This window comes from Mus musculus, chromosome 5 (assembly GCF_000001635.26).
Source record: "Mus musculus strain C57BL/6J chromosome 5, GRCm38.p6 C57BL/6J".
NCBI classification, from domain to species: Eukaryota; Metazoa; Chordata; class Mammalia; order Rodentia; family Muridae; genus Mus; species Mus musculus.
In genome coordinates this window covers 124862598-124889213 of record NC_000071.6, presented here as the reverse complement: position 1 = coordinate 124889213, position 26616 = coordinate 124862598, and the positions used below count along the sequence as shown (strand labels likewise).

The following is a 26616-nucleotide window of genomic DNA, read 5'->3' as shown; positions in this document are numbered from 1 at the left end:
GTTACTGGTGCTGGGAACCAAACTCAGGTCTTTTTCAAGAACAATAATATGTAGTCTAACTGCTCAGCCTCTCCAGCTCCCGGCTCCCCATTCTGGCTTCATCCCATGTCTCAAGGTTTGGTTGGCCCTGTGGGAACATTCAAGATCCAAACTGCAGCGTCCTCATTTCCTATTTCCGTGTACCCAAAAGGGCCGCAACACCACTGTTCCCCAACAGTGTTCCCTGGGGGAAGTATCTGGGCAGCTGTCGCTTCCATCTCAGCCACCAGAAGGTAGACTTATCTTCTCTGAGCTGGTGGCTGCTAGGCTGCTTCACAATAGGTCATGCATGTGGCCTTGCTTAACCAGTGCCTCACATTTTGCCAAGGATGCGCCAGTCAGAAGAGATAAGAATGGGCTCATGAAAGACATGTCCAAGGGTCCAGGCAGACAATAACAACCAAAATGAGTCACGCACAGAGTATGATTGCTATCAACATTGTAAGATTAAATTTTGTTACGAATATCTATTCTACAGCACAAATGACAGCCAATCCCAAGCGCCAGGACTACTGAACTCATACACCACACAGGAAACATAGGGTCCTGTTATAAAGTGATTTTATTAAATTGATTTAAACATACTGTAGGTCAAATAATATTTCTGAAGATAACAATTATGGACTTTAAAGCTTGACATAAAATTAGTAGCTTCAAAAGTGTTAGTTGTATTCCCCAGCAACCGCATGATAAAATAATTCAACTATGTAGAAATATAGAACTCTAGGACTAGCTGGAAACTGGGCAATCATTTAGTCCAGTGTCCTCATTCTGTGAGAAAGCTAGACCTGAAGGTTAAGCGATTTGCCCAAGCTTACATACCTAATAGTAATAAAGCTAGAAATCAAACCAGTTTTCCCTAAACTAAAATTCTATTGATGATATTTCAACTGGCTCTCTATCAACTAAAAGTCTATCCAGGCTTTTCTCTAATGCTCCACGCTGTGGTGACATGGAAGTGTAAGACACTACAGGAAATCACTGTGGTGGTTGTGAGGCCAGGAAGGGGCTTTGTCAGCCAATAGCCCTCGGTGGAGGGGGAAAGGCAGTGATCAGTGGGCCAAAGGCTTGCCTGCAGGTCTCCACTAAAAGGCATGGTGACACTCACTCTTCAACCCCAGCCGCTGACTATGTGCTTCCACAAAGCCCTCTATGCACCAAGGCTTCAGGTTTACAGAAACCTCTTCCAGCCAAACTCCAAAAAAACACAAAAACCAAAGAAAACAAAACAAAGCAAGTCTTGTACTTCTAATCATCTGGGAAGTTCCTTATCCAGCCTTAGATGGCTAGCAGAAGCCACCAAGCCAGTCACCCACTTCAAATTTGCAGGTCATTAGTTTCCCCAAAGACTTCCTGAGCAAAGGACTGCATGTGGAGGACGGAGAATAGGAACGAGAAGGAAACGGAACTGCGAGCTTTGTGTTGGTGTCACTGGGGACTTTTGGTCTCGACATCTCTTGAGTTCTTCCATGAGTTTTACTATCAGTCAGTAAGAAACAAAACAAACACAACAGGTCTATAAATGCTAGCCACTAAGCTCATGGCTCAGCACCTCCCCTCCCCACACACTACCTCCAGCACCTCCATCTCGTCCCCAGAGCCAGCAGCACCTGTGCTGTGTCCTGTCACTGCTCCCTTCACCTGACCCCAGCACCTTCAGCGCAGAGTCCCTGACCCTTGCTACCTGGCCCCCCACCCCCCTCTACATACCACCCTAGTTTCTCATAGCACTTAATCACTACCGCAAACTACGTTATTAATGTGTTAACCACTTTTATCCTGTCTCCTCCAGAGGTGAACTTCATGATCCAGTGGCATTCCCAGCACCCAGTACATGTCCGACACCTAGGAGGCGTTCAATAAATACTCAGTGAATGAATGAAGATGTTGGATCAGTAATACACACTCATGCCTAAAAAGAACTGTATGTGACTCATGGTGACACCTACACATTATTGCCTGAGATGACAGATTCATCCTCAGTGACTTCCCCATCAGCCCTCTCAAGGCCTTCCGAGCTAGTAGGGACTCAATCCCACCACCTAAAAAAGGAGCCCGAAAGGGTCACTCTTGAAGAAGGCAAGCTCAGTTTTGCTTGCTTCTTCCTCCCTGATATATACATTCAGCTACTTAAAGAAGAAAAGAAAAAAATTCAAGTTGGAACATGTGTTGAAGCCACTAGAAAATAAGTCTAACTTAGAGACACAGTGATTAGCAGAGTTCACAAAACTAAGGGAAAGTTCCAGGGCATGTGCATCTGCCAATGATTCCTGATCGGCTGAGTGAGTGTGCATGTTACAACTTTCCTAACATCTAGAATGGAGTTTAATGCCATCTAGGAAGGGGTAAGTGTTTATAGGTACTCTGAGGACATGAGGTAAGGTGGATTCAGAAATAACAGGATACATGGAAAGCTATGTCAGGGCAACCTCAGCAATACCAGAACTCGGCCTTCCGGGAGCTGTCCACTTCTGAATGCACTGACCGGTAGGTAGAAGGAGCATGAGCCCCACAAGGGAGTGCCTGGCACTGCCCGGAAGCACAGCAGGCAGGTGACTGAGCGGCTGGGCAAGGCTCCTGAGTTCTGAGTATTATTTCAACTCTGTGGCATGTTGCCAGTCTCAGGAATCACCACACCTGTGACAGGGACAGAGTGCTCCATCCTGGGCAAATACAGAGAAGAACTCCGAGTTCACAAACACAACTTCACCTAAACCTCCTCAGAAAGAATGTTTTTCTGGGGACTGCTGTAGATGTTCCTGGGTTCAGTGTAGGTGGATTTGAGGTTTCCTTCCTAGTGGCACTTACGGGTTTGTTTAAGATTTTTAATTCTTAGCAAAACATTTTATATAACTGATATTTTGAGATGGTTCCTCTCCTTGGTGTGTACTCTCTGATGGATGCAAAGGCTTGTACTCTGGCTGAAGGCCTTGCCACACTCATCACACTTAAAAGGCTTCTCCCCTGTGTGCACTCTCTGGTGGATGCAGAGGCTGGAACTCTGACTGAAGGCCTTCCCACACCCACAACACCTATAGGGCTTCTCCCCTGTGTGCACTCTCTGGTGGATGCAGAGGCTGGAGCTCTGACTGAAGGCCTTCCCACACTCATAACATTTATAGGGCTTCTCTCCAGTGTGGACTCTTTGATGCATGCAGAGGCTGGAGGTATGCCTGAAGGCTTTCCCACACTCTTCACATTTGAAGGGCTTCTCCCCAGTGTGGACTCTCTGGTGCATGCAGAGGTTAGAACTATTGCTGAAGCCCCTCCCGCACTCACTGCAGACGTACGGCTTCTCCCCAGTGTGGACTCTCATGTGGATTTGAAGGTGGGAGCTCCAGTTGAAGGCTTTGCCACACTCATAGCATTTATAGGGCTTTTCCACAGTGTGGATTTTCTTGTGTCTATTAAGTTTGGTCGTCGTGCTAAAATCCTTACCGCAATCGTCACATTTATACACCTTCTCTCCTGTGTGGTCTCGCCAATGAATATGAAGCTCTGATATGTGAAAGAAACCCTTATCACATTTGTCACATTTATGGGGTTTCTCTGCTGTATGGATTTTCTGATGCATAAAAAGATCTGCTCTCTCAGAGAAAAATTCCCTGCACATGGGGCACTTGTAGATCATTTTTTTTCCTATTTGGTATCGTGACTTAAAGAAGAAAGTGTCCTTACAACCAAGAGTTCCAGGACTGCTACTTCATAAAGCCTCTTATTTCGCCATCTTGACAGTCTATCTCAGGCTTGCTCTATTGGGCAAGCTACCTGTTAGCCTCAGCTTCTCCCTGCCTGTCTTTCTGTGGGAGGCTTCTTCCTGCATAGTGCTCCTCACTCAGAGCTCCCACTGATTACCAAGTCACACTGACTCTCATATGAACCCCACAGCTCATCACAGAGAGCTTCCGTTCCTTTAGATTCTGAGTGGTCAACATTCCAGGAGCAGGAAAGAGTGAGCCTTTGCTTTGAGCCCCTGGAGTCGTTCGTTCTCTGATATACAGTACTCTTCTACTTCTCACTCATAAAAGCCTGAGTAGTATGATCTGTCTGCCCAGGGCAGAAGGTGCCAGCTGGTGAGGAGCCTCCACAGCACCCTCAAGAGAGTCAGAACGTCGTTTTGCCTCCTGCCCATCAGATGGCAGGCCTTGCCAGCATAAAGGCTCCTTGGCTTCAGGAACAGCCAGTCTTGCTCCTGGGGACTCTATAGAGTAGCATGCTGTTTTTCTGTAATACAAACAATAAATAACGTGCAAGGTCCTTTTAGTCCAGAAACGTCCAGTCAGGATTAACGTTACTTAAATGAGACAGGGATGGGAATAGGGCACAGGGGACAGGACATAGGAGGAATAGGACAAGACACACACACAGACAGACAGATACACACACCCCGACCCCTACCTACCTTTTCTTGGTCCTGAGGAGGTAGCTCTCTTATCTTCCAGAGAGAAGTAGCTTGGATTTGTAGGTCTGAGAAAAGAATTAGAAGACATCATGGTCCTGTTTTAGGCCAAGTAGCAACTCATCAATTACATGAGCATTGTCAAGAAGAGAACTCCTCCTGACCAATAAGTGAGTTTGAAGAATAGCTGTTCTGCAGGAGAAAAACCATCTCCACTTTGGAAGATCGACCCCACATGTGAGAAAGGCGATACAACATGTCAGTGTCCAACATTCCCCTGGCCGAACCATCTACATGTTTTTCCGGCATGCCAATAGCATCTGATCCTCAGCCTGAGTGCTAAGGCCCCGCATGGCCATCCTTTCTCTTCAGTTCTTATACAACCCAACTGCAGCCTGCCTTCCAGCCTTTTCATACTGTTCGCTCCCAGGGCAGGCGCCACTTTTATGTGGTTATGTCAGCTCCTTTCCCGAGTAAGGATGCAACCCTAAGCAGGATACAACTTTCATCTTATTTGGTTTCTTCAAGGAACATACAACTTGTAGTTATTTTCTTTATTTCCTGGGTTCTGATTTGTTTCCTGTACTGCAATGTGACTACGGGGAAGAATGAATGTGGCATGTTGCTCACTCCCAGGCTCTGCCAGCTACTGCTCTGTAAGGATGCCCAGGATCCTTTAGGAACCCTGCCCACACCCCACATGCTGCCTCATTCTAGAGAGCAGATGGGAAACATTTGCCACCGCCGTATTTCTCCAGGCTTTTCATAGGCACAGGGGACACGTGAAAGTCAGAGAACAACCTTGGCCCCTACTTCCCGCCTTGTTTGAGACAGTCTTTTGTCACGGTGTGCTGTCTGAGTACTGGGATTTTAGAGACATACTTACATGCATGTGCCCATGCCCAACTTTACAGTGCTCTGTAGATTCATTCAAATGTGAGTCCTCATGCTTTCATTTTCTACTGAGCCACCTCCACGACCCTCAACAAGGGTCTTAAAAGGATTCTATAAAAAGGGTTTTTAAAAACTTACCTAATTTTTTATATGCATGTATATATGGTTATTGTGGTTTGAATATGCTTAGCCCAGGGAGTGGTAGTATTAGGAGATGTGGCCTTGTGGGAGGAAGTGCATCACTGTGTGTGTGTGTGGGGGGGGGGGGGGGGGGAGAAGGGGCAGTGAGACCCTCCTCCTAACCAGGTGGGAGTTAGTCCTCTCCTGTTTGCCTTTGGAACAAGATGTAGAACTCTTAGGTCCTCAAGTGCCATGTCTGCCTACCTGGACATTGCCATCCTTCCTTCTATGATTATAATGGACTTCTGAACCTGTAAGCAAGCAAATCATTGGCTTGCTTAAAGTGTTAGGACTGTGAGATCCTCACAGTAAAGCAGTGGTCACTGCCCCAAGCCAAACAGAACCTCTGGGGTAAGCTTCCAGAGAACAGGCAGAGAAACATTAGCCAGGCTGTGTGGGAAAGCCTGTTTGCGGCAAGGAGTCAAGGCAACAGGGGGTGGCAGCTCTGGATCAAAGACAGCCAGGCCATCACACAATAGCAGGTCTTCCTTTCGAATTGGACACAAACCAATTGCTAAAAGAGGGTATTAAGTGGCACATGGGCACTGTACCTACAGGGAAATGCCACTAGATTACTTAAAAGTAATGTCTAGTCTTGGGTCATCCTGAAGCCCACAGGAGAGACATGGTATGATATGGTGCTTCAGAAATGAAATGAGGAAAAAGAAAAACAGGCAAAGTAAGAAATGCAAATAGCAAGCCTTTCAAGCCACTGAGTCCAGGGTACAGAGAGGATGAGGAAGAACTCTGTATCTTGCTGAAGTGCCAAGAAAAGATACCTTCTTCCTGCAGGTTCTTCTGCAATAGCAAACAAGGCATACCGCCCCCTGGTCCCCTACCTAGGTGGTGCTATGATACTAACGAAACCACAAATGGCTCAAGTCTCCAGTTGAGCCTACACCCAGGACCTGAGTCTAAGTGTCTCAGAAGAGCTGAGAAAGGCAGAGCTGTAGCAGCCACAGAAGAGGACAAAGGAAGCCAGTATCAGCCTTACTTCTGAGCCAATTCCAACATAATTTTTAGGAAAACAAAAAGATTTTTAAAAAGCAAATCAAAATTCAGAAAACAAGCCAGGTAACCACCCAAAGCCTAAATACTAGGCAAACAAAGCTCCACAGGATCTCCTTAAACCAAGGTGTGGGTCAGTCTTGCCCACAAAGTCATCAGCAGAGAGCTCCAAACCCTGTAGATCTAAAAGCTCCTCAAGGCCTCCAGAAAGCTCCAGAAAGCCTTATGCCTCATCTTCACTTCCCACCAGCACCTGCTTGGTGTGGCTGCCTCTTCAAACTGGCCTCACATGCAGGTGAAATTGAGGACCAATGCTCTGAGCTTTAAATGCCCAAAAAGCATCCCAAGAAGAGAGGCTCTAGGCTTTGGCCCTGCAGAGGGGACTCTGGTGGTAGGACATAAGGACAGGTGGGACAGGAGAACAGCTGATGGCAGACTTCCCTCAGAGTCTGTCAGGTCACAAAGCCACATGAAGCTGTACTGCTGCTGCATCCTCACCTCAGTGCACAAGCGTCAGCTTAGCTCCAGGAGGAAGAACAGAGCAAGCACAGATGCTCCAAGTGAGACCTAGGCCGAGGCAGAAAGGGAGCTCCCCTGCTTGGAAAAAAGTTCAGATGCCAGGCTGGGGAGAAAGGGCACTGGAAACACAGTTTCCTTTAGTCATTGTAACATTCCCTGGTACATGCATGGCTGACCAGAGAGTTTGAGTTTGTTGAAAAACAAAAATAAAAAACCAACAAGCTCTTTATCTTTAGTTTCTCTGGGATTTCTCCACATGGGTCCATACTTTCCACCCAGTAATGCAGAGCAAAGGTGTGCAATCTCCACAGAGCAGCAGCTGGGGAGGCAGCACACTGGGGAAGGGCCCAGGAGCATGTAGGCACCAACACTGGATGCCAGTTCTCTGAGGTGGAAGCATCTATTTTACAAATTAATATAACTGAAATGGCCTTTTGAAGGAGCCAGCTCTGGAAGCTCAAGGCTACAGTGCTCAGTGCTTTGTTGTTGGGAAAGAGGTGTCTGTGCACATGCTCAGGATGCTGGGACCAATGGCATCTGGGAATCAGCATTCACCACAGACTAACCCTGGGAATGACCACAAACAAAAACATGCGGATCAGGTAGAGCCCTGTAGTTAGGAGTTCCTAGGAATCCATTTGTTTCTTTTCTTTACTTTGAAACTCATTTGAAATTTTCATATAAAGCCTGATAGGCCTCTGCATATACAACTGCTGTAATAAAGGGTTGTTAAGCTCTTAGAAAGATACTTAACATTACTCTCACAATTCAGTTGAGTAATGCATGCAAGCCAGCCACAGCACCCCATATGACAGAGAGGCTAAGGCCAGCCAGTAGGTCTGGCAGCACCCAGTCCATCAGGACTGAAATTGTCCTTTGCCCACAAATACCTGTCACAGCATTTTTTCTGGTGAACAGTATGGAGTCTTCTCTGCTCACATCTCCAGTCTCCTAGTCCATGCTGGTCCTCCCACTGAGACATTGGCTGTCTTCTCCTTTCCCACTTCCCATTCTAGCACAGCCCCCCCAGTAACCTCTCCCCCTGCTGCCACTGCTCCCCCTTACACCTACGATGGCACCGGGTCTGTTCTTACCAGGACAGAACTCATACCAATCAATCCTCCTGGGTCTCCATGCTCTCACACCTGATGCAGGATTCAATTCAGCCACTCACTGCTAACTTTCCTACCACTCTGAGTAATTCCCCTGTCTTTCTAAACCAACTCCCCACACTTGTTTGCACATGCTTCTGAGCACTAAATGGTGCCATCAGACTTGGTCCGGGATCACAAATCTCAAATGGACACTTAGTCTCTCCCTGTTTTTCTGAAAGTCCTGGATATACGCTTCCTTAGCATTCTAACTAACAGCACAGCATATTCTTTTCTCACACTGCACCATGTGCCCTGGACAAGGAAGGGCCTCTGCTAGCACCCAGGCTGCTCCCCTCTATTTGACATCCTGGTTTGTCCCTCTATGAGTTTAACTGAATGTGTTCCTATCTGTTCTCTAGAAATATTTCTTCAATCCCGAGCAGTTGTCAGCCTACACCTGGCATAAGTTCCTCAAAGAGCTCTAGACTCATGATGCTCTAAGGCTGTGCCTATTCCACAGCCTTCGCTTGTCATGACCATCCTGGTCTAAGGTACTTCTCCAAGTATCTTCTCTCTGATCCAGCCATCCTATGGTTCACTGCCAACTCTTTCACTGAGCCCCTCTGTCCCAAGTTTTCTTCTCTCTACGTAGTCTGACACCCTGTGGTGATCAAGTTCTAATCAGTCTTTCGAACTCTCCCAAAGACATGATGACTGGGACTGTCCTTTTTGGCTCCTCCCCACCTAATCCTTAAGCTCACCTTACAAGACAGATGAGAGCAAGGACAGGCTGGTGCTGCCTGCCCTAAGCAGGGGTGAAGGTCATCTATGGACCCAGCCCCTGCCTGCCCTAAAGCAGGGGTGAAGGTCATCTATGGACCTAGCCCCTGGCTGGGGGAGAACTGCTGATGATTGGCTTCTTCAAGACAGAGGTTTCCTAACAACCACACTAAAAGGACAGAGGCCTCCACTGCAGACGTCTCTGCCTGCCAGTCTAGATCGCTGCCTTCCCACGGGGATATAGGACATGTCCTGGTTTCCACTGTCCCTGTCCTGAGCCTCCCACCTGCTGGAAATGTGTAAGGCGTGTGCCAAACTTGGCAGGCGGCTACTGTGCCATCTACATGTACCTACTCTGACCTGCAGCCAGCTCCTTCTGCACCAGATCCCCGCCCCCAAGTCCTTCTCTCCTTCTAAAAATGAAAGGCAATAATTCTGCCTGAGGTCCACATCATTCCCTTATGGTATCTGAAATGAGACTATTCAGAAACAACTGCAGTGCTTTGAAGACAATGACCCTATTACTCATAAGTCAAGTAAAAATGACGCTTTAGGCTTTTCTTAAGCGCTAGCAGTGAGTGCTCTGAAGTACCGGTAAGCCCATGCTAGGCAGAGACTATAAAGCACTGAGTGTGGGGACTGCCTTGCTAGGTCAGACATGCAGACATGACCATCATACCTCACTCTACCCAGAGCATGTGGTATATACTCAGCCACCCAAAGCATCAGGAGCAGTTTCTGGGAAAAGAAAATGAGCAGCACACATGCTGACCATTTTTCTACTGAGAGAGAGGCTCTCAGAAACCACTTCTCACCATAAAGGGAAACAGCGACCAGATCACCTTTCTCACTGACAGCTGCAGATGGTGTCATGGTGGTTGGGTAGTGATACATGGGTGGGAAAGTGCAATGAGTCACAAAGCCTTGAGAACTGGAAGACCGTGCTGGAAGATCCTGAATCCTAGCTCCCCCAGGGCATGCTGATGAGTGGCTCCGATGCCCAAAAGCCCGCATACCTGGCAGCCTAGAAGAGAGCTATTACCAGAAGAGACGATGACAGCTCTGTTGCTTACCTCTTAGATGCAGAACAACAGAGGCAGGCACAGAGGCCTGCGTTCTATGGACATCTGACTAGGGCCAAGCATTGGGTCTGCTCTGGAGAGTATGAGGCGTCAGTCCCAGAATCCTTTGAGCAAGCTCTGGGAGAGGCACTCACCTCCTAACCCCCAGGAATATAGATGGTGAGCACTTAAAAGCTGAAATGGCTACACAAGATAGCCACAGGAGGACTGGGAGGGGAGATGTTCAGTGTGGGGAAGACAGTGGTGGAACAGAAACTGGACTGTTGAGGTTTGGTCTTTTACCAAGAATCATGAGAGAAGATGCAGGAGGAAGAAGAACCTGCCATGGGTTAGGTGAGCCATAAAAACATGGCCCTGAAGGCTGGCCAAATGGAGATAAGAGCAGCCCAGATAGAAAGGAGATTCTATAGCAGAGGGTAGTTATCTGCCCAGCTCTAGTGCTGATTAAACCTTATTGTAAATATAAAGGGTGTGTGTATTTTACTTGGGAACTAAAATGGTCAGGGCAGTGTAGAAACACCAGATTGGGATTAAATAATGTCTACAACACAAGACACACACACAGCATGTAGAATTCTGTTTCAAAGAAATAAATCCATTCTCCCGGGAAGACCCCCAAAGTGGTAGTGTCTCTAGAGACAGGAAGGGAATAAGAGCTTGTCCTAAGGGGCAGACTGACAGCAGGGGACAAAAGATGGGATATCCTGGGTGGGCACTGGGGGTGGTAGGATTATAGTCTTAGAAGAGTAAGAGCTTTAGGCAAATATGATCCAGCACTGCCTTAATGTCTATATGCTGCTCTGAATTCTGTGATGGGGACACCTTCTTCCACTTCAATATTCCTCAAACGCTGCTTCCCAGAATCATCTGGGCCTTGCTCCTGACATCCCTACTCTCTCAGTATGGCTTTCCCTCTAACACCCACTTTGGTCCCAAGCTATTCTACTATTTAGCCCAACCATAGTTCAGTAACAGATTCTCCTTGCTCTAACTGCAGGACCAAGTGGCCAGATTCTCCTAGTACCATCAACTCTGTCAAGAAAGGAGGGGTACACACTGGCATCTCTCTGATCTACTTAATACAGGCTGGAATGTGGCCCTCATCTGGTTAAGATGAAGACTTAATAGATAAAGTTGGACCGCAATGGTTTCTTTTTTTTTCTTTGTTTTTTAAGTTTGGCATCCTTATGAGTATAGAGGCAGCTAAGTAGAGACAGAGCAGAGACTGAGATGTGTACACGAGCCACAGCATATCAAGGAATATGTCAGACAAAATTGTAGTTTCCTTGGGGTTTCAGAAAAAATGAGGCCACCATCATCTCACAACAGCTGGTGAGAATAAAATCTGTCCACAGCACTTTGTGACAGGAGCCTGAGAAACTACTAAGGAAGGAAATGGCACACTCCTGGGAGCCCTGTTCCATTTGGAGACAATGCACATAATGAATGCCTCTTTGTTAGCAATGTGGAGTATGTCCTGTATTCTCCCAGGTCTGCCATACTCTAAAAGTTGGATTCCCTTCCTGTCTACTCAGAAAAGAAGGGGTACAGCTTGTGTATCTCATTTATATTTGTTCCTCTAAGAGATGACAATTCACAAACCCCTAAATGCCCGCCCCCCTCCACTGTAGTAAGTTCACTCTTCCCTTCCATTTCCCCAGGAAACATAAGCACTGTATGTAGCTGGCAGTAGCAGGGGAGAGTGGGTAGCAAGGGCTTACCACCAGAGTAGCCAGCCAGTCATTAAGAGTCTATATGCCATGGAGGACACAATACAGGCAGACTTGCCTCAGGCACACAAGGATGAGTAGCAGTGCCCTAGGCCAGGTACTATGTGTAAGCAGCCACCAGTGCTCCTCAGGAGGCATACTCTTCACTCCAGCCCAGTGCCTTCTCATTCTACTCCTTAAATTTCATCCAAGTGCCCACTGTCAACCACAGGTAAAACCCTAATTTGAAAGCTCAGAGAGGCTTGAAGCCCTTCTTAGGTCGAGCACGCTCTGCACAGAGGAATACGTTCAAGTTTGTTCTTGAGCCCACCCCAGCTCTGAAATCTTAAAGTAATCTTAGAAGTAATCTCTCTGTATCTACCACTTGGCGTCCATAGTATTGTGCTCTTCCTCTACACATGGAGAGAACCACTTGTCCAAGGACCCTGAGGACAGACAGGCAGGGCCGAGCACACAGCAGACACCTTGGAATCTGGGCTCTGGCTCTCATGCTGTACTGGCACTGGGATCTCAAGCATGTTAGCCTAAGACCCAACTTCCACAAATGTTAGAGACACAATACCACACCTTCATCTGATCTCAGTGTCCTGTGCAAAAGCACTCAGACAGCTTATGAACATTACGTGACCAGTGCGTCTGCCTAGAAAGCACAGGGAACCATGCTATTGTCACCTAGGGGTAGCTACAGGAACCTATGGAGAACACCTTATGTTTTGCTTCCACTCCCTATCCTAACTGGCTCCTTTTTTTCTTTGGTTTTTCAAGACAGGGTTTCTCTGTATAGCCCTGGCTGGCCTCCAACTCAGAAGTGCTGGGATTAAAGGTGTGCGCCACCATGCCCGGCTCCCTTCCATTTCTAAGCAGTGATAAAACATTACATTTTTTTTGTATTTCTGCATTTTGTGTGTGTACTGATAGATGAGTGTTGGCAAGCTTGCTATCTATATGTATATATATCTATAGTACGTGTGTGTGTGTATATATATATATGTATATATATATATATATATATATATATATAGAGAGAGAGAGAGAGAGAGAGAGAGAGAGAACATGTGTAGACGTCGTAGGTATCAGCTCTCCCCTTTCACCATGGGGATCAAACTCAGGTGGTCAGGGCTGACCAAGAACCATTATTTGCCAAGTCATCTTGCCAGCTCCGAGTTAACATTCTCATAAAATTTTAATTTTCACTTCTATTATGGGAGACATTAAAGTTCTGTAACCATAGAACTTTAAAGCTCTCTGATAATTTTTCCAAGCTTAAAGAGGTTCAGAGAGACCAAGGGCTGAGAATCCACCTAAAATCCACGCAGAAAGTGGCTTGGGCACATGTGAACAGCAGAACTTGTATGTGCTTTGTGATGCCCACTACCATACTGTCCTCAAACAAACCCCACTCCAAGTCCTCTAAGATCATTCTGAAGGATGTGCTTTTAAAGGGTTGTAATTTCTAAGCAGGAGTAGCTTACTAACCTTGGTCTCAGCTGCTTCTCTGAAGGATGGGTACCATGAGGGAGTGCGTCCCTCCTCAAAAGTAGTCAGGAAGCCTAAGAAACCAAAAGCCACCAGGCTCCAACTTGACAGGTCTGGGAGGAAGCACAAGTCCAAGGCCCTGTGTCACATAAATTCAATGAAAAGACCATTTGGTACTGAGGCCTGTGTGTGCTATCTCCCCTGCAAAATGGGATGTCAGGCTAGCACTACTCCCCCAGGTCTTGGCTCAGGACAGGCAGTTAACCTTTCTCCCACACCACCACCACTGCAGAAAGCCACAGCTGAGTACCAAGGAGCAGTCTAAGTAAGATCACTGAGGTCTGGTCTATTTGCCTTCACTCTAGAAGCCAGAGAGTTGGGAGTCCAGCTCAGAATAGTCCCAGCATGTACCAGGGTTGCAGGAATCTGTTTCTTATGGTTGACCCTCTATGCTAGTGGTCTGTAGCCTCCCCCAGCCTTGAGCAGGCTGATTCAGACCTTGCTGCCACTGGGAATGAGACCACCTGGGGTGGAGCCTTCCGACCTAGCTGGTTCTATTGTTCTGTTACCTGCCGCTCTTCTCTGCTCTTCTCCAAGACGCTGCTACTGCTAAGAGGCTGAACCTTCCTGAGATATTCCTGAGATAGCAGACAACCTGTGGACTTGGTGACCTAATGCTAACAGCTCTGACAGACTAGTGCTAACAACTTAGCAACAAAGCATAACGAAGCCTGGAGATTGGCTTTCCCCCTTTATAAACACAGACTGCTAGCAAACATTGGGCCATGATCAGAAATCTGTCTTGGTCTCTTTACTTCTCTCGCTGTTCCCTCCTTTTACAGCTCTAGCCTCGCACTCAGGAGTCCAGTTCGTGTGGCCACAGGCAGCTACAGTGGTGATAGTCTAGAAAACTTCTGAACATGGGACTCGCCTTAGAGCAGGGACCCTCAAACAGGGTTTCCCTCTGGGACTGGCTGCCCCTGGGCAGTATCTCAACAATGGTTTGTAAGGATGCAGACGCTCCCTTAGCAGCTGGCTTCTCCTGGATGGGTTCTGAATGCACTCCTGCCACCACTTTAACAGAAGACGCTTCCCTAAGGGCTCCAGATCCGAGCGAGCTCATTCTAAAACCAGACTGGTGACATCAAGCAAATTCTTTCTCCTTTTTTTGGAATTATAGCAAACTGTAGAAACTTGTTCCCTTATTGACAGAAGATCTGAGATCCCTGGTTTTGCTCATAATAAAATGAAGTACCTGGGCCATGAGTTTTCAGAGGCATAGGGAAGAGATGCCTTCACTCTGTCCTGGGGGCACTGCAACTCAGAGACCTTAGTCTAATGAGAAAAAAAAAAAGAAAGACAGAAAGGGTTGTCTGATTTTTAACTAGAAATTTCCATAGACTATGAAACTGTGTCCAGAGAAGAACAGAAAATTATAAAGGGAAAGAGGCCAAGTTCTCTTTTGAGTGAGATAAGTGCATGTATTATGAATATCATGGAGAGTCCTGAGTGTGCATCTATAGCCCCTTCAGCCAAACCTTCTTGATGAAATGACCTAGAAGTTGGCACAGCTAGGTGGAGGCCTGAGCTCTGCCACCTGTTGTGTGATCCCGGCTGATCTCAGGCTATCTGCACAGTAGGATATTATCTGCACAGTGACTAGCTGGGATAATTACAGAAAGGAACCAGGAACTGTCTATCAGAGTGCCCAGAGCATAGCTGAGGCTAAATATTTGTTTATTTCATATACTTAATTAGTGTATGAGAATCTGGTGTCTGCCAAATGTGTTACTTCACAAAGGCTTCTGAAGGCCATGAGCTCATCTATAGTAATGAAGGCTCCAAGTCTGACCCAAGCCAAAGCCTTGTCTGTCTCCCACCATCTCTGCTCCTTCCGGGCCTTGAATCCAGGGCGGGCTGACAGGCTACTACTGTTCTCACTCTTCAACACCTCCTACGGAGACAGCACTGTAATGGACCGATGGCAGCCTGTAGTGAGAGTCTCATGGGAACAGCACACACAAGGTCTAAACTTATCTTTTCTACCTAGTAAATGCGTAACTTCAGAATAACTTGGAGGACAGAGGGCTTCTTTCTAGACAAAAGACTCAAGTTCAAACCCTTGGTCTCACACTAATGTAGTCACTATGTAGATCCTGGTTACTTGTTCCCATCAGCCTCAGCTTGAGCAGAGTTAAGAAAGCTGCTAGGGGGAGCTGGAGAGGTGGCTCAGAGGTTAAGAGCACTGACTACTTTCCCAAAGGTCCTGAGTCCAATTTCCAGCAACCACATGGTGGCTCACAACCATCTGTAATAGGATCTGATGCCCTCTTCTGGTGTGTCTGAAGAGAGCTGCAGTGTACTCACATACATTTAATAAATAAATAAATCTAAAAAGAAAAAAAAGAAAGAAAAACAAAAAAAAAAAAAAGAAAAACAAAAAGAAAGCTGCCAGGATCATCCCAGGAGTAATCACTGACGGGTGAGGTACCTGCTCTTTCCAGAGCACAATGGGTAACCAATGAAACAGAAGCTCCTTAGGCCACGGCTAAGAGGCCTAGCAAGGGTCAGGGTGTAACTTATAAAAAATGTCCTCTTTTCTATATTCTGCCTACGCCAGAGTGGTGTGCCTATCTGCACTACAGGATGATAGGAAGTAAAAAGAAAGGATGGAGGGGATAGGCCAGATCTGTTCTCTCTCACTTGCTAACCCAGCTTCCTTCCTCTGTGGCTACAGTAGTGAGTGCCAAAAAACCAGAACCAGTTCAAACCCTAAGCCAATAGGCTGGAAAGCTCAGCCACCGCCAGGAAAAGGCAGAAGAAAGGCTAAAGAATAGTACAAGCCCACATCAGCCAGCTCCAGGGAGACAAGACAGCTTTTAGCAAAGTGGAAAGTGATCTCCTTCAGCAACAGCATCCCTTCCATACCCACGTCTCTGCTAATCTATAAATCACATGACCCAGGGACGATACATTGGCTACTGTTATACCCGGGTCATAATGCCACTCAGGCGTTACTGTACTGCTTAACAGAAAGAAAGTGAAAACGTACTGGGAGGAGAGCCTGTCGTCACTTGGAGCATGAGCAGTTTACATCCCCTAACAAGGAGCCAGACAGCAAATCCCTGACTAAGACAAGACAGGGTAGGCAAAAACTCAGGACGGATGCAGAGAGAAATGTACAGGAGCTTACCCACAAAGGGCACTTAAATCTTTTTTTTTTAAGTATAGAATAGACTTTATTCAGGGCATGGGAAAGTGAGTTAAGAGGGTAGTAGAGGCGGAGAGAGGAGGGAAGGGATCTTAAATCTTAAAAAGTAAAATACTCTGAGGAGAGTCTCTATCTTAAGACAAATGGTGAAACAACGGGAAAACTGACCACAGTGACCGTAGCCCTTTAAGACGCTGCAGAGGAGGCAAAGGAAGGGCCACTAGTGGTTGCAAGGCCATCGAGGTCTTAGGGTTCTACTAAACACAAAGAAAGGACAAAAGCACCAGGTTTACACTGTGGAGTGCAGGTGTGTCCAAGAACTGGGGACCATGAATGGGCAATTTGAAAAGCTCACAAGACAGGACAGACCAGTCATACATATAGATTCAAGACATGAATAAACAAAGAAGAAACTCCAGAAACCATGGGAAGAAGGCAAGGACATCTGTAAACTTTGTTTAGTACCACAGTGACCCTCCACACTGTGAGGAACTACATCCAACTGAGATGGAGGTCACGGAGGCTGGATGGCTGACTCAGCTGGCAGGAATCCCAGAGAGAAAGACAAAAGCCAGAGGTGCTTTTCACTGATGCTTCAGGCAAGAGGACTACTGAAGACAAACCCAAGCCAGACAGAGGGACTCCTGGCTTGGCTTTACCATCCCTGTTACACAATCTTCACTCGAAGGTGAAGAAAGGAGTTACAATGAAGGCCCCAGCTTCTAAAAGGTACTAACAGGATGAAGTGAAAGATGCCTGGACACTTACAATAATGTTAGCAGTCTGCAGGGTTGGTTCTACACAGATGGATGCACAGCCATCCTCACTGGTGAACTTACCCTTCCCTCCCCCAACACATATACACACTCACAGCAGTTTGAGTAGAAATCTCAAGGTCTGTTTTTAGGTATAGGACTTTCTGGCATCAACTCGCTGCCATGTTTTTACTTAGATAGGACATACTTTCACCAAGTAATTTGTGAAGCTGGGGTGATGCTAATTTGTTCTCAGACTTTAGGGAGAGGAACTGGCAGGAGACTACACTGATGAAAGTGACCATAGCACTGTTAGTAGTCGTCATGTGTAAGAGAAACAGGACTGTTAGTGCCAAGGAAGGCTCTCTGTCAAGACAGACAGTCACATAAGGGACAGTTTCTCACCAACTTCTCTGTAGACAGAAGGGGCCGTGGGACTTGTTATAAGGAGGACACACGGGGAAGAGTTTACACATAGTTCTGTTATTGGTCCTTACTGTGCTACCGTACAGTCACAGTGCTTCTCAGCCATACATTATTAACTGTTATCTATGACAGGGCTTAAAACATTAAATATCAAAGCACCAACAAAATCAGCCTTTCCCTGCCTCTCAGGATTATAAACAACACTGAAAGAATGCAGTGGTAAGCTTGAGAAAAGAACTTGGAAGACTACCAAGTCCACAAGTGCTGCAGAGGGTCCAACAGATCACAGCAAACCAGTCAGGAGGAAGGCGAGCCCATCAGCAAGATAAAAACAGAAGACGGAGAGAAGAAAGTGAATCTAAGGGCTTAGGAAAGACAAGAAATATCAATTGTCCTGGAAAGGATGCCCTTGTTCCTGAGGTTTGTCCCAGGTCCAAAGAATCCTGACAACACACATCCCCCTTCTTAAAATGGGCTGACAGATCTCTGTCCCCTTCCATGTTCCTAAGGATGTAGCTTTCTCAGGAGGCTCTCTGATCCCTGAAACAAGCAGGGTCTCCCAAGTCCACTCCACAAAGCACATTTGACATTTGCTTCTGGAGTGACAAGGATATCTCATCCCGCAGGCAGAACAGACCCCAAGCTCTGAGAACTGCTAAGATCAGTATTACAGGATGCGAACAAAGGGAACGCACAGATCCTTTATAGAGTTTGGTGGCAGCACAGCATGGGGAAACACAACAGATGACGATGACGACAACATGGGCTATAAGTTCTCTGAAGTCAAGACCTGTGCTGGGGTTTGAATGTGAAGCGGCCCTACTCTGTCCATAGCTGGTAATGTGCTTTGGAAGATTGGAGAACCTTTAGAAGGGTGGAGTGTGGCTGTAGCTGTGGTTACTAGGTACAGGCCTTGAGGTTATATAGTGTAGCTCTAGTCCTGTCTGCTATCAGTTCGAAATGCCAAATGATGGAATGGATTCTGTTTTAAAACTGTGAGCCAAAACGAACCCTGACCTGTCTTGCTTCTTGTATTAGGTTACTGCAATAAGTAACTGAAAAGGTCTCCAAAAGTCTGCATACCAGTTCAATGTAGGGGAACATGTCTATAGCCAGGATGGTCTCTACCTACTGGGCTCCCATAGAGAAATCACAGTTTGCTGTCACTCAAAGCTAACTCATAACCCAAGGCCTTGCCCCCTTTACCATCCTATCCTGTTGATGGTGCCTCTGACATCGCCTACTATTTCTATCAACTATACCATTATTTCCACCAAAAGGGAGAATATGTCACTTGTGACAGCAAATGGGGCTTTAACTTTTGGCACCTGCCCAAATAATCATTAAGACTTGGTCTTATCTGTTCTTTCCTACTCAAGAACTCTCTCAACTATCACAAGGATATGAACAATTGCATTTGGTCAGTAAAAACAAAAGGGCAGGGGCTACAGGATGGCTCAGTAGAGAAAGCCACCTGTTGCCAAGGCTAATGCGGAGTTTGGTCCCCAGAACCTACATGGTAGGAGGGGAGAATGGAAGTGTCTCCATATGTGTGTTCCATGGAGTGAATATATGCATACAAAGCTGAAATTTACAAAAAGGGCAAGTATCACTCTGGCAGCACAAAGTGTACAGGTGCAGAGGCTCCCACTTGTCCTCTGTGACAGCTCCTAGCCTGGCAGCCAGCACCAGCTCCACTGGTTGAGATTCTGTAGCCCCACACCCGGCTGTCCAGCCTGCTACACTGCCTCTGAAGAGCACTGTTCGATAATCTTCCCCTTGTTGACTCCTTATTCTACACATCTGCAGCTCCCTACTCTCTAAATCTTCCTTCCTCGACCCTGCCCAGTACTGTCATCATTTCCTTTAAGCCTTCCTCCTAAATACAGGTACACCTGAAGGTCTATTTTGACTCCACTGTTTTTTAGTGCAGTAAAATGGATGATGTAGTGAGGCACTGACCTATGGCTCACAAGACATTTCTGCATTGCCAAGCCCAGTGATCTGGACCCTCCACCAGCACCGCCCCACCTCTCCCAACTGTCCCTTGGCTTGTTCCTCTTCTTTAGCATTTAACAATCATTGAAGAAAAGCCACATTTTACCTCTCCTACCCCCTCCTCTAGCTGCCAGATGCCCAACTCAACCTGCCTTGCCTTTCATCCATTTTCCCCCAGTAACCTGGGGCCACTTTTTTTTTCTCTCATAGGCTACTAGAGGGCGTATTTCTTTGCCTCCAAACAGCATCCTTCCCTAGCTATACCAAAACTCCTCCATCCTCAGCTGGCCTGACAGGCCTCAGTAATGCCATTTCGAGTCCACTTCAATTCCCAATTCACGTCCTTGCCAGTTTCAATCATCTAGCCCTTGGTCTCAACTAGTTGCTACAAAAAACAAAACTCATCCCAGCACCTCCAGAGGGCACTCTCACACCAGCAAAGAGATGCCTCAGCCATGCACAAACCTCTAACTGCCAACCGTCTTGAGAATTTACACAGGCTCTGTGCAGCTTCAAATGAGCTTCTGAGTTCTACCCAAGGCGTAGCACTCAGTTCTATCAGAAGGTAAAGACACAGTACAGCAAGTTACCAACTAGATTAACAGAGACCTGACAGCAAGGACAGTGCTGACTCTGAAGTGTTTCACATCAGTCCAACATGCTAAAGTATAAATACGAAGACGATCTGGAAAGCCAGAGACACAGCAGCACTAGCTCTGCAGAAGAAAGGCTGCTGATTCTTTTCGTTGGTCCACTGTGAGCTTATGGGGATACATAGTCCATAGTTCCGCTTTGGCTACCCAGGGTTTCTCATAAGCTGCCACAAAGCTGTGGGACATGCTATTCTTATTTTAGACGTGGAAATAAGTTACGGTTATTATATGGAATGCCATTTCAAGTCCATTATGAACTTGCATGGCTATGAAAAATGAGCTCTGGAATAACATTACTAAGGACAGACTGCATGCTCCAGAAAGAGAAGCAAGTACAGAAACAACAAAAATTCCAAGCCCAGAGTATCTCTCAAAGTAAATTTTATTTGTTTAAAAAAACCTCTCTTCTTCTAGAGTTGGGTGGTATGTAGCTCTTTTGGCAGAGTACTCAACCAGCATGCACAAAGCCCTTCCAAGACTATATAAAACCAGGTATGTCAGCACACATCATCCTTAGCTACTCAGTGGGTTCAAGGTCAGTCAGCCTGAGATGTGAGGCTCTGTTTCTCTGTCAAAAAAAAAAAACAAACCATCTGACAAAAATAAAAAAAACACTCTTCTTTAACATACACATATGACTCTCCAACATAGATATGTGATCTTACTTTAAATCAGGGCTTATCAGCATCAACTGACAAATACTGTCTTACCCTACTCCCATTACCACACCTCTAGACCGTTTAAATGTACCACTACCCCACCCCTTTGAAATTTCCTCACTTATTCCAGAAACCTTTGAGCATTCTCATCTCACTTTTTCCCAGACACTGAGCCAGACGCTCATACACTCAAGGATTTTACTCTGCATCAGGAGTGGAGCAGCACTGAACTAAGTCACTGGTGCCTCCCACAGAATCTATAGTTGTTCAGCAAAGTTGCATCTATGAGGTTAGCTGGGGAGAGACTCAGGAGCACCCTTCTGACAGGGCCATTCTAGGAAAATGCAGGCCACATACAGAAGAGGAGTACAGGAGAAACTACAAGCACAGATGGGCAGAGGCAGAAGACTGGGCAGAGCACAGGCACTCACATGAGGTCAGGAAAAACGCTCCCCTTCATGCCGCGTGCCACAGAAAGCCCCTCACATCAACAGTGTCTGTCTGTCTGTCTGTCTGTCTGTCTCTCTCTCATGACACCACTCTTCTTACCTTCCCAAATACTTTATCTTTGCAGAGGCTTTGTCCACCAGGATATAGATACCTAGCTCTGGCCAGTATGTCCTCATTGTGCTTCACATGGGCTCATGTGCTCTTAAAGATGTCATCTTTAAAGAAAATGACCAATTCCCAAACCCCCATCTGTCCGCTGAGGGTCAAGTGGGCACAGCACCATGGAAGCATGGCTAGAGTGCCACTCTGCCTACAGTTCTGTCCCCTGCTTACAAGTTCATCAGTATTATAGAAATCACTCTGACGCACTACTGTCCTAGAAGACTGAAAGCAGGACCACTAATGCCCAAAGCAACTCCAGACTACTCAAATAACACCTCAAGTCACAGTCAAGCCATCTGTAATAACTCCATCTGATACCAACAATGCAGGCTAAGCCCTACAGACATGTCCCATCTTAAACAATTTGCAACATAAAATCATATTTCACAAACAGATGACTACAGAGAAACAGCATTAATGATGAAGCTATACACTGCTCTTCAGAGAGCAGAGAATGCTCATAAAGCCTCCATGAAGAAACTCTGTGACCTGTTTATAAGTCCTTCCAACTCAGTGGACCCAAGGCCACATCTCATTATAGTGCCTATTTTGTTAAGTGGGTTCCTCTCTCCAACTGTCCATGCCAGAAACGCAGGCACCATCTGCCTCACCTACCAAGCCCTGTACCCTCTATCTTACCAGATTTCTCTAACCACATCATTTACTTCAGCCATTTCTCCCCTAAAGTCTCCGCTACTCTAACATAGTCTTTCTAAAGCATTAGATTGTTCCTACCCTACTTATAATTTCCCAATGAGTCCTATCCACTTGCATTGCAATTTCTAAATGTCTAGGCTAAAAACAAAAACAAAAACAAACAAACAAACAAACCAAAAACAACCAAAACCAAAACCACAAGCAACAAAGTGTGGTGGTGCACGCCTTTAATCCCAGCTCTTGGGAAGCAGAGGCAGGAGGATCTTTGTGAGTTCAAGGCCGGCCTGGTCTACATAGTGAGTTCCAAGACAGCCAAGACTACACAAAGAGACCCTGCTTCAAAATAAAAACACACATAAATAAAGACATGTGCGCATTATTTTATCATGTAGCTAACAAGTCCCCAATATAATGTACCTGCAAAACTGAATGCCCCATTGTAGTTGTTTTTAACTATAAAAGTATATTGTTTAAGTTGCTCAAAATCTTAATATCCAAAGTTCACAATTGTTTTCATTTTCACCAAATTTCTTGTAGACTTTTTCTACTCACAGGTTTTAATGGGAGATACTGGAATTTTTGTGTAAAATATATTTGCAACTGTGCTTTTTAATTTTCCTCTACGTAACAGTCATGAGCTTTTAAATATACTTCCTTGAAATACATTTTAAGTGGCAGTATCATCTAGCGAATGTATTATTGCCATTCTACAATTAAACCCTTAAGATCATTCTACATATTTTGTGAATAAAGTTTCTTTTTATATGTAAAAACATTTCTTTAATGGTTTCCATGTCAAGAAACAGGAGTACTGTAAGGCTTGATCTATATCTCCAATATAACATAAGAATGTCAATGTACCACTGGCACCGCGCCCCTTAAGCACTGAACACAATGATTTCTCTGTGTTAAATGACAGAACTTATAGTCCTTCACTATAAGTTAGTGTTCATATAGATATCAGGAAATTTGAAAGCATATAGAAGGAAAACGGGCCCCCAGTGTTTCCCTGCACAAGTAATCATGGTTTCCATGGGCTATTCTGGATATTTTTCTGTTTTTACTCAAATCCATTATTATTTTGTTTTGGATCTTGTAAATATAGAATGGAGCTTGTGTCTTTGTTTGATAGTGTATTACAGACATCTATCCAGGCTGCTACTTTCAAAACCAACACACTATCCCCAGTACAGAAAACACCAAGCATCCCTGCTTAAAAGGAGTCTTCTGCTCCATCTTGTCAGAGCTTCTTCACTCATACTGATGTTCCCAGGAGCTGTCAGGAATTTCAGCAAGCTTCTAAATGCTTAGTCTAATGCTTATACAGTATCACTGATGAAATTTGGACAGCTTTGTATTTATTTTATACGTATGAGTATTTTGCCTGCATGCGTACCATGTGCATAGTACCCAAAGAGGGAAGAAACTAGAATGACAGACAGTTGTAAACTGCCATGTGGGGTCTGGGAATTAAACACATGTCCTCTAGAAAGTGTAAGTATGTGTGTGTTTGTGTTAAAGTGTCTTTTGTGTTAGAAACATTAAATCCAATGACAGAAAATGTGCCTCGAATTTGGAAGGCCCTGTAAAGTATTTATGCTCTTGCTTTTATTGAGTCCCATCTCTTAAAAGGAAAAAAAAAACTGGGTCTTTAAAAAAAAAAAAAAAAAAATCAAGCATCTATTTTGGCTCCACTTTTGCTAGTGGTGTGAATTCAGTCTCTAAGGAGCAGGCTGCCCCTTCCCCAAGAGCACTTGCAAATGGCCAGTGTGGTCTTCCCACTTCCACTCTCCAACTCACATCACCACATTCTGCATGTGGCAACTGGAGGTTATTTAAAAACCACATTTCTAACATGCCCTGCTATTAAGACATCCACGATGTGGCCCTGTCAGGTAATTCTCTCTCTCCCCTTAACCACCATCCAGTGATGCCTTAGCTCCTACAATGACCACTACTTTCTCTCCTCTTAAGGCCTTCCCACATACTGTTCCTTGGCTGCAAAATTATCCCCTACTTCACTGATAGCAGGTCTTACTCATCCCTCAGATCTGTTTAAATCTAGTTTTAGGGGGCTGGGGGAGCCATTCAGGGTCCTCAAACTAAAACGTGGTTCTCATTTTTATGCTCTTTTATATATTAGGTGTTACCTAACTTTCCTTAGCAGATAGCCTAGGTCTAGTCACAATCTCTCATCCTTTCTCTCTACAGATTAAACTTGTAGAGAACAGGGCAAATTGGTCTTCTTGGCATGCTACAGGCACTCATACATCTGAACAAAAAAGAAACCAACTAATGGATGCTTTTCAAGAATAGAAAAGCATTAGGAAAAAGATATCTTGTAAAGTATTCATTAGAAACACAGCATTGCCACTATTCCATAAAAATTAATTGTAACAGGATCAAAAACTTAAAAGTTTTAAAGCTGACTGTTGTAAATAATCTACATTATGTTCATTTCATGAAAAATTTATACAAATTCCATTGCAAGTTGGTGAGTTTTGAGTCTCCAGAACTAATACTTAGTCTCTGTTTACCGCTTTATACTTTCAGCTTTCACACGCAGTCAGCGAGGTCTGTGTAGTGAATAGACCTTTAGAGAAACTGAGGCTCTAAGCGTCCTCCTCAAGGTCACAGGCAAAAGAACGGTCTGCAGTCACCTCAGAGGTACACCCGTGTGAATTCCTAAGCAAAGTCTCCCATCATAAAAGTCTCCATTCTACAGTTAGCATGACTCTGTAGCTCCCTCCAATAAAATCCCACCGTACCACAGAACTGCCACCACTTTTTTTGGTTTGGTTTTTTAAAAGCTGTTCTTTAAAATTAAAGTTTCTGTTGCCATCACCATGGGACATGGCTAAACAATGATAGACCAAAACACTCGAACGCCAGGTCACAGTTCTAAAAAGTCGAGGTGAAGCTTAAATGGAAAAAAGGAAACAAACAAACAAAAAAACCGCACAACTAGTTAGTACTCATCATGGTGCAAAGCCCTTACATAAGACTTCGAATACGCGCCACGTGCAGAAGAGTTAGCTCGACACAGATGGGCTGATCAACTTGTCATCTGTGACTGCATTCACCTTTACAAGAAAACATCTTTCTCTGCTCATCTACAATTTCTAAATCTTAACCTGTAGTGGGGACAAGGAGGTCACTACTTTTCTGCTCCGGGAAACTACACGCCAACCGAGTAAGTAGAGATCCCTAAAAGTAAGTAGAGTCCCACCCCTTGAAAACAATACAAGGTTTAAAGGACACACATCACTCCAGGCAAGGAGGCACTGGCTTGGTACTATGACTTCCGATCCCAGGGCTCCTTTGTTGCGACGGGCACACTCTAAAACTCCCGATCGGGCAGACGCATCCGGGAGACCGACTTGCCTGGAGTTTGGCTAGAAAGGTCTCACAAAGAAGCAGAGTTCAAGGAGAGCGGAGAACCTGGCTGGAGACGGCGGCCCGCGCCCTCTCCAGGGAAAGCCGGTGCGCCCGGAGGCGGCAGGGGGAGTTGCGCCCAGCCCTGGCCGGCTTACCTGCCAGTGAAAGCCGAGCCCTGGCGGTGGTCAGACAATGGAGGCGTCCGGCGGCAGCGGCAGCAACAGCAGCAGCCTGGCGCGCTGGGGACGCGGGGAGGTCCTCATCACCTGGGCGGGATGCTGAGCGGCCACGGCCGGGGGACCGTGCAGTGCTGGAGACACAACCCGACACAAGAGCCCTGCAGCGGGACCGCTCTACGACCCTCCGCCGCCCCCGCCCCCGGCCCCTGGGGCCCGCTCGCGCGGCCATTACCGCTCTCTCGGGACCCGCCTGGATGCGCTCCAGGGCGCGGCCCTCGGCTCCCAGAGCTGCCGCTCTCCCGCCCGCCTCGGCCCCGGACAACAATGGGGCCCCGGTCCGGGAGAGTCCAGCTCCCGCGGGGCCTCTTCTGCCTCATCCCGCGCCCGACCCGGGCCCTGCGCCGCAGCGGGCACCGCGCTGACCTTCCCTTCCCTCCTCGCCATGCCCGCGGCCCAGGCCCGGTTGAAGGATGGGTTGTTTTCCTTTTCCTGACTCCCCCGCTTCCCCCCGGGACTCTACCAGCCCGCCTTCCGCTCCCCCAGCCCCAGCCCGCTAGTCGGCCCCACGCCCCGGCCTGAAAAGCCGAGAGACTCAAACGCACCGACTCCGGTCGGCCGCTCCAACTCCCTCCCGAGCGTGGCCGAGGAGCGCGTCCAGGCCTCGGACTCCGCGCGCGCCCACCCCGGGCCGCCCTCTCTCTCTCCTTCCGAGGGAGACACCTCACAGGTGCGTCTCCGAGCCGCGCGCGCGCGCTCCGCACACCCAGACGCCTCCGGGAGGATGGGGGTGGTGGGAGGGGAAAGACGGCGCGCGTGCGCACGCGCCAGGCCGGCCAGCCCCATTCCCTCCCATGGGAGGGGCGGGGAGAAGGAGGAGGGCATCGCAC

The 26616-nt window shown here is 46.6% G+C and overlaps 1 protein-coding gene across 1 annotated transcript; it reads right to left on the bottom strand.

Annotated features, from left to right (window-relative positions):
- Positions 1 to 583: 583 nt before the first annotated feature.
- Positions 584 to 26509, bottom strand: Zfp664 (zinc finger protein 664). The gene is made up of 4 exons (NM_001081750.1): positions 26332 to 26509; positions 25706 to 25860; positions 4442 to 4506; positions 584 to 4263 (listed from the first exon to the last, which is right to left on the bottom strand). The coding sequence occupies exon 4, from the start codon at positions 3668 to 3670 to the stop codon at positions 2885 to 2887; it is 786 nt and encodes a 261-aa protein (NP_001075219.1). The 5' UTR covers positions 3671 to 4263; positions 4442 to 4506; positions 25706 to 25860; positions 26332 to 26509; the 3' UTR covers positions 584 to 2884.
- Between the last annotated feature and the right edge of the window lie 107 nt (positions 26510 to 26616).

Coding starts and splice junctions, on each gene's coding strand:
- Zfp664 (NM_001081750.1), bottom strand. CDS start 3,670: ATGATCTACAAGTGCCCCATGTGCAGGGAATTTTTCTCTGAGAGAGCA.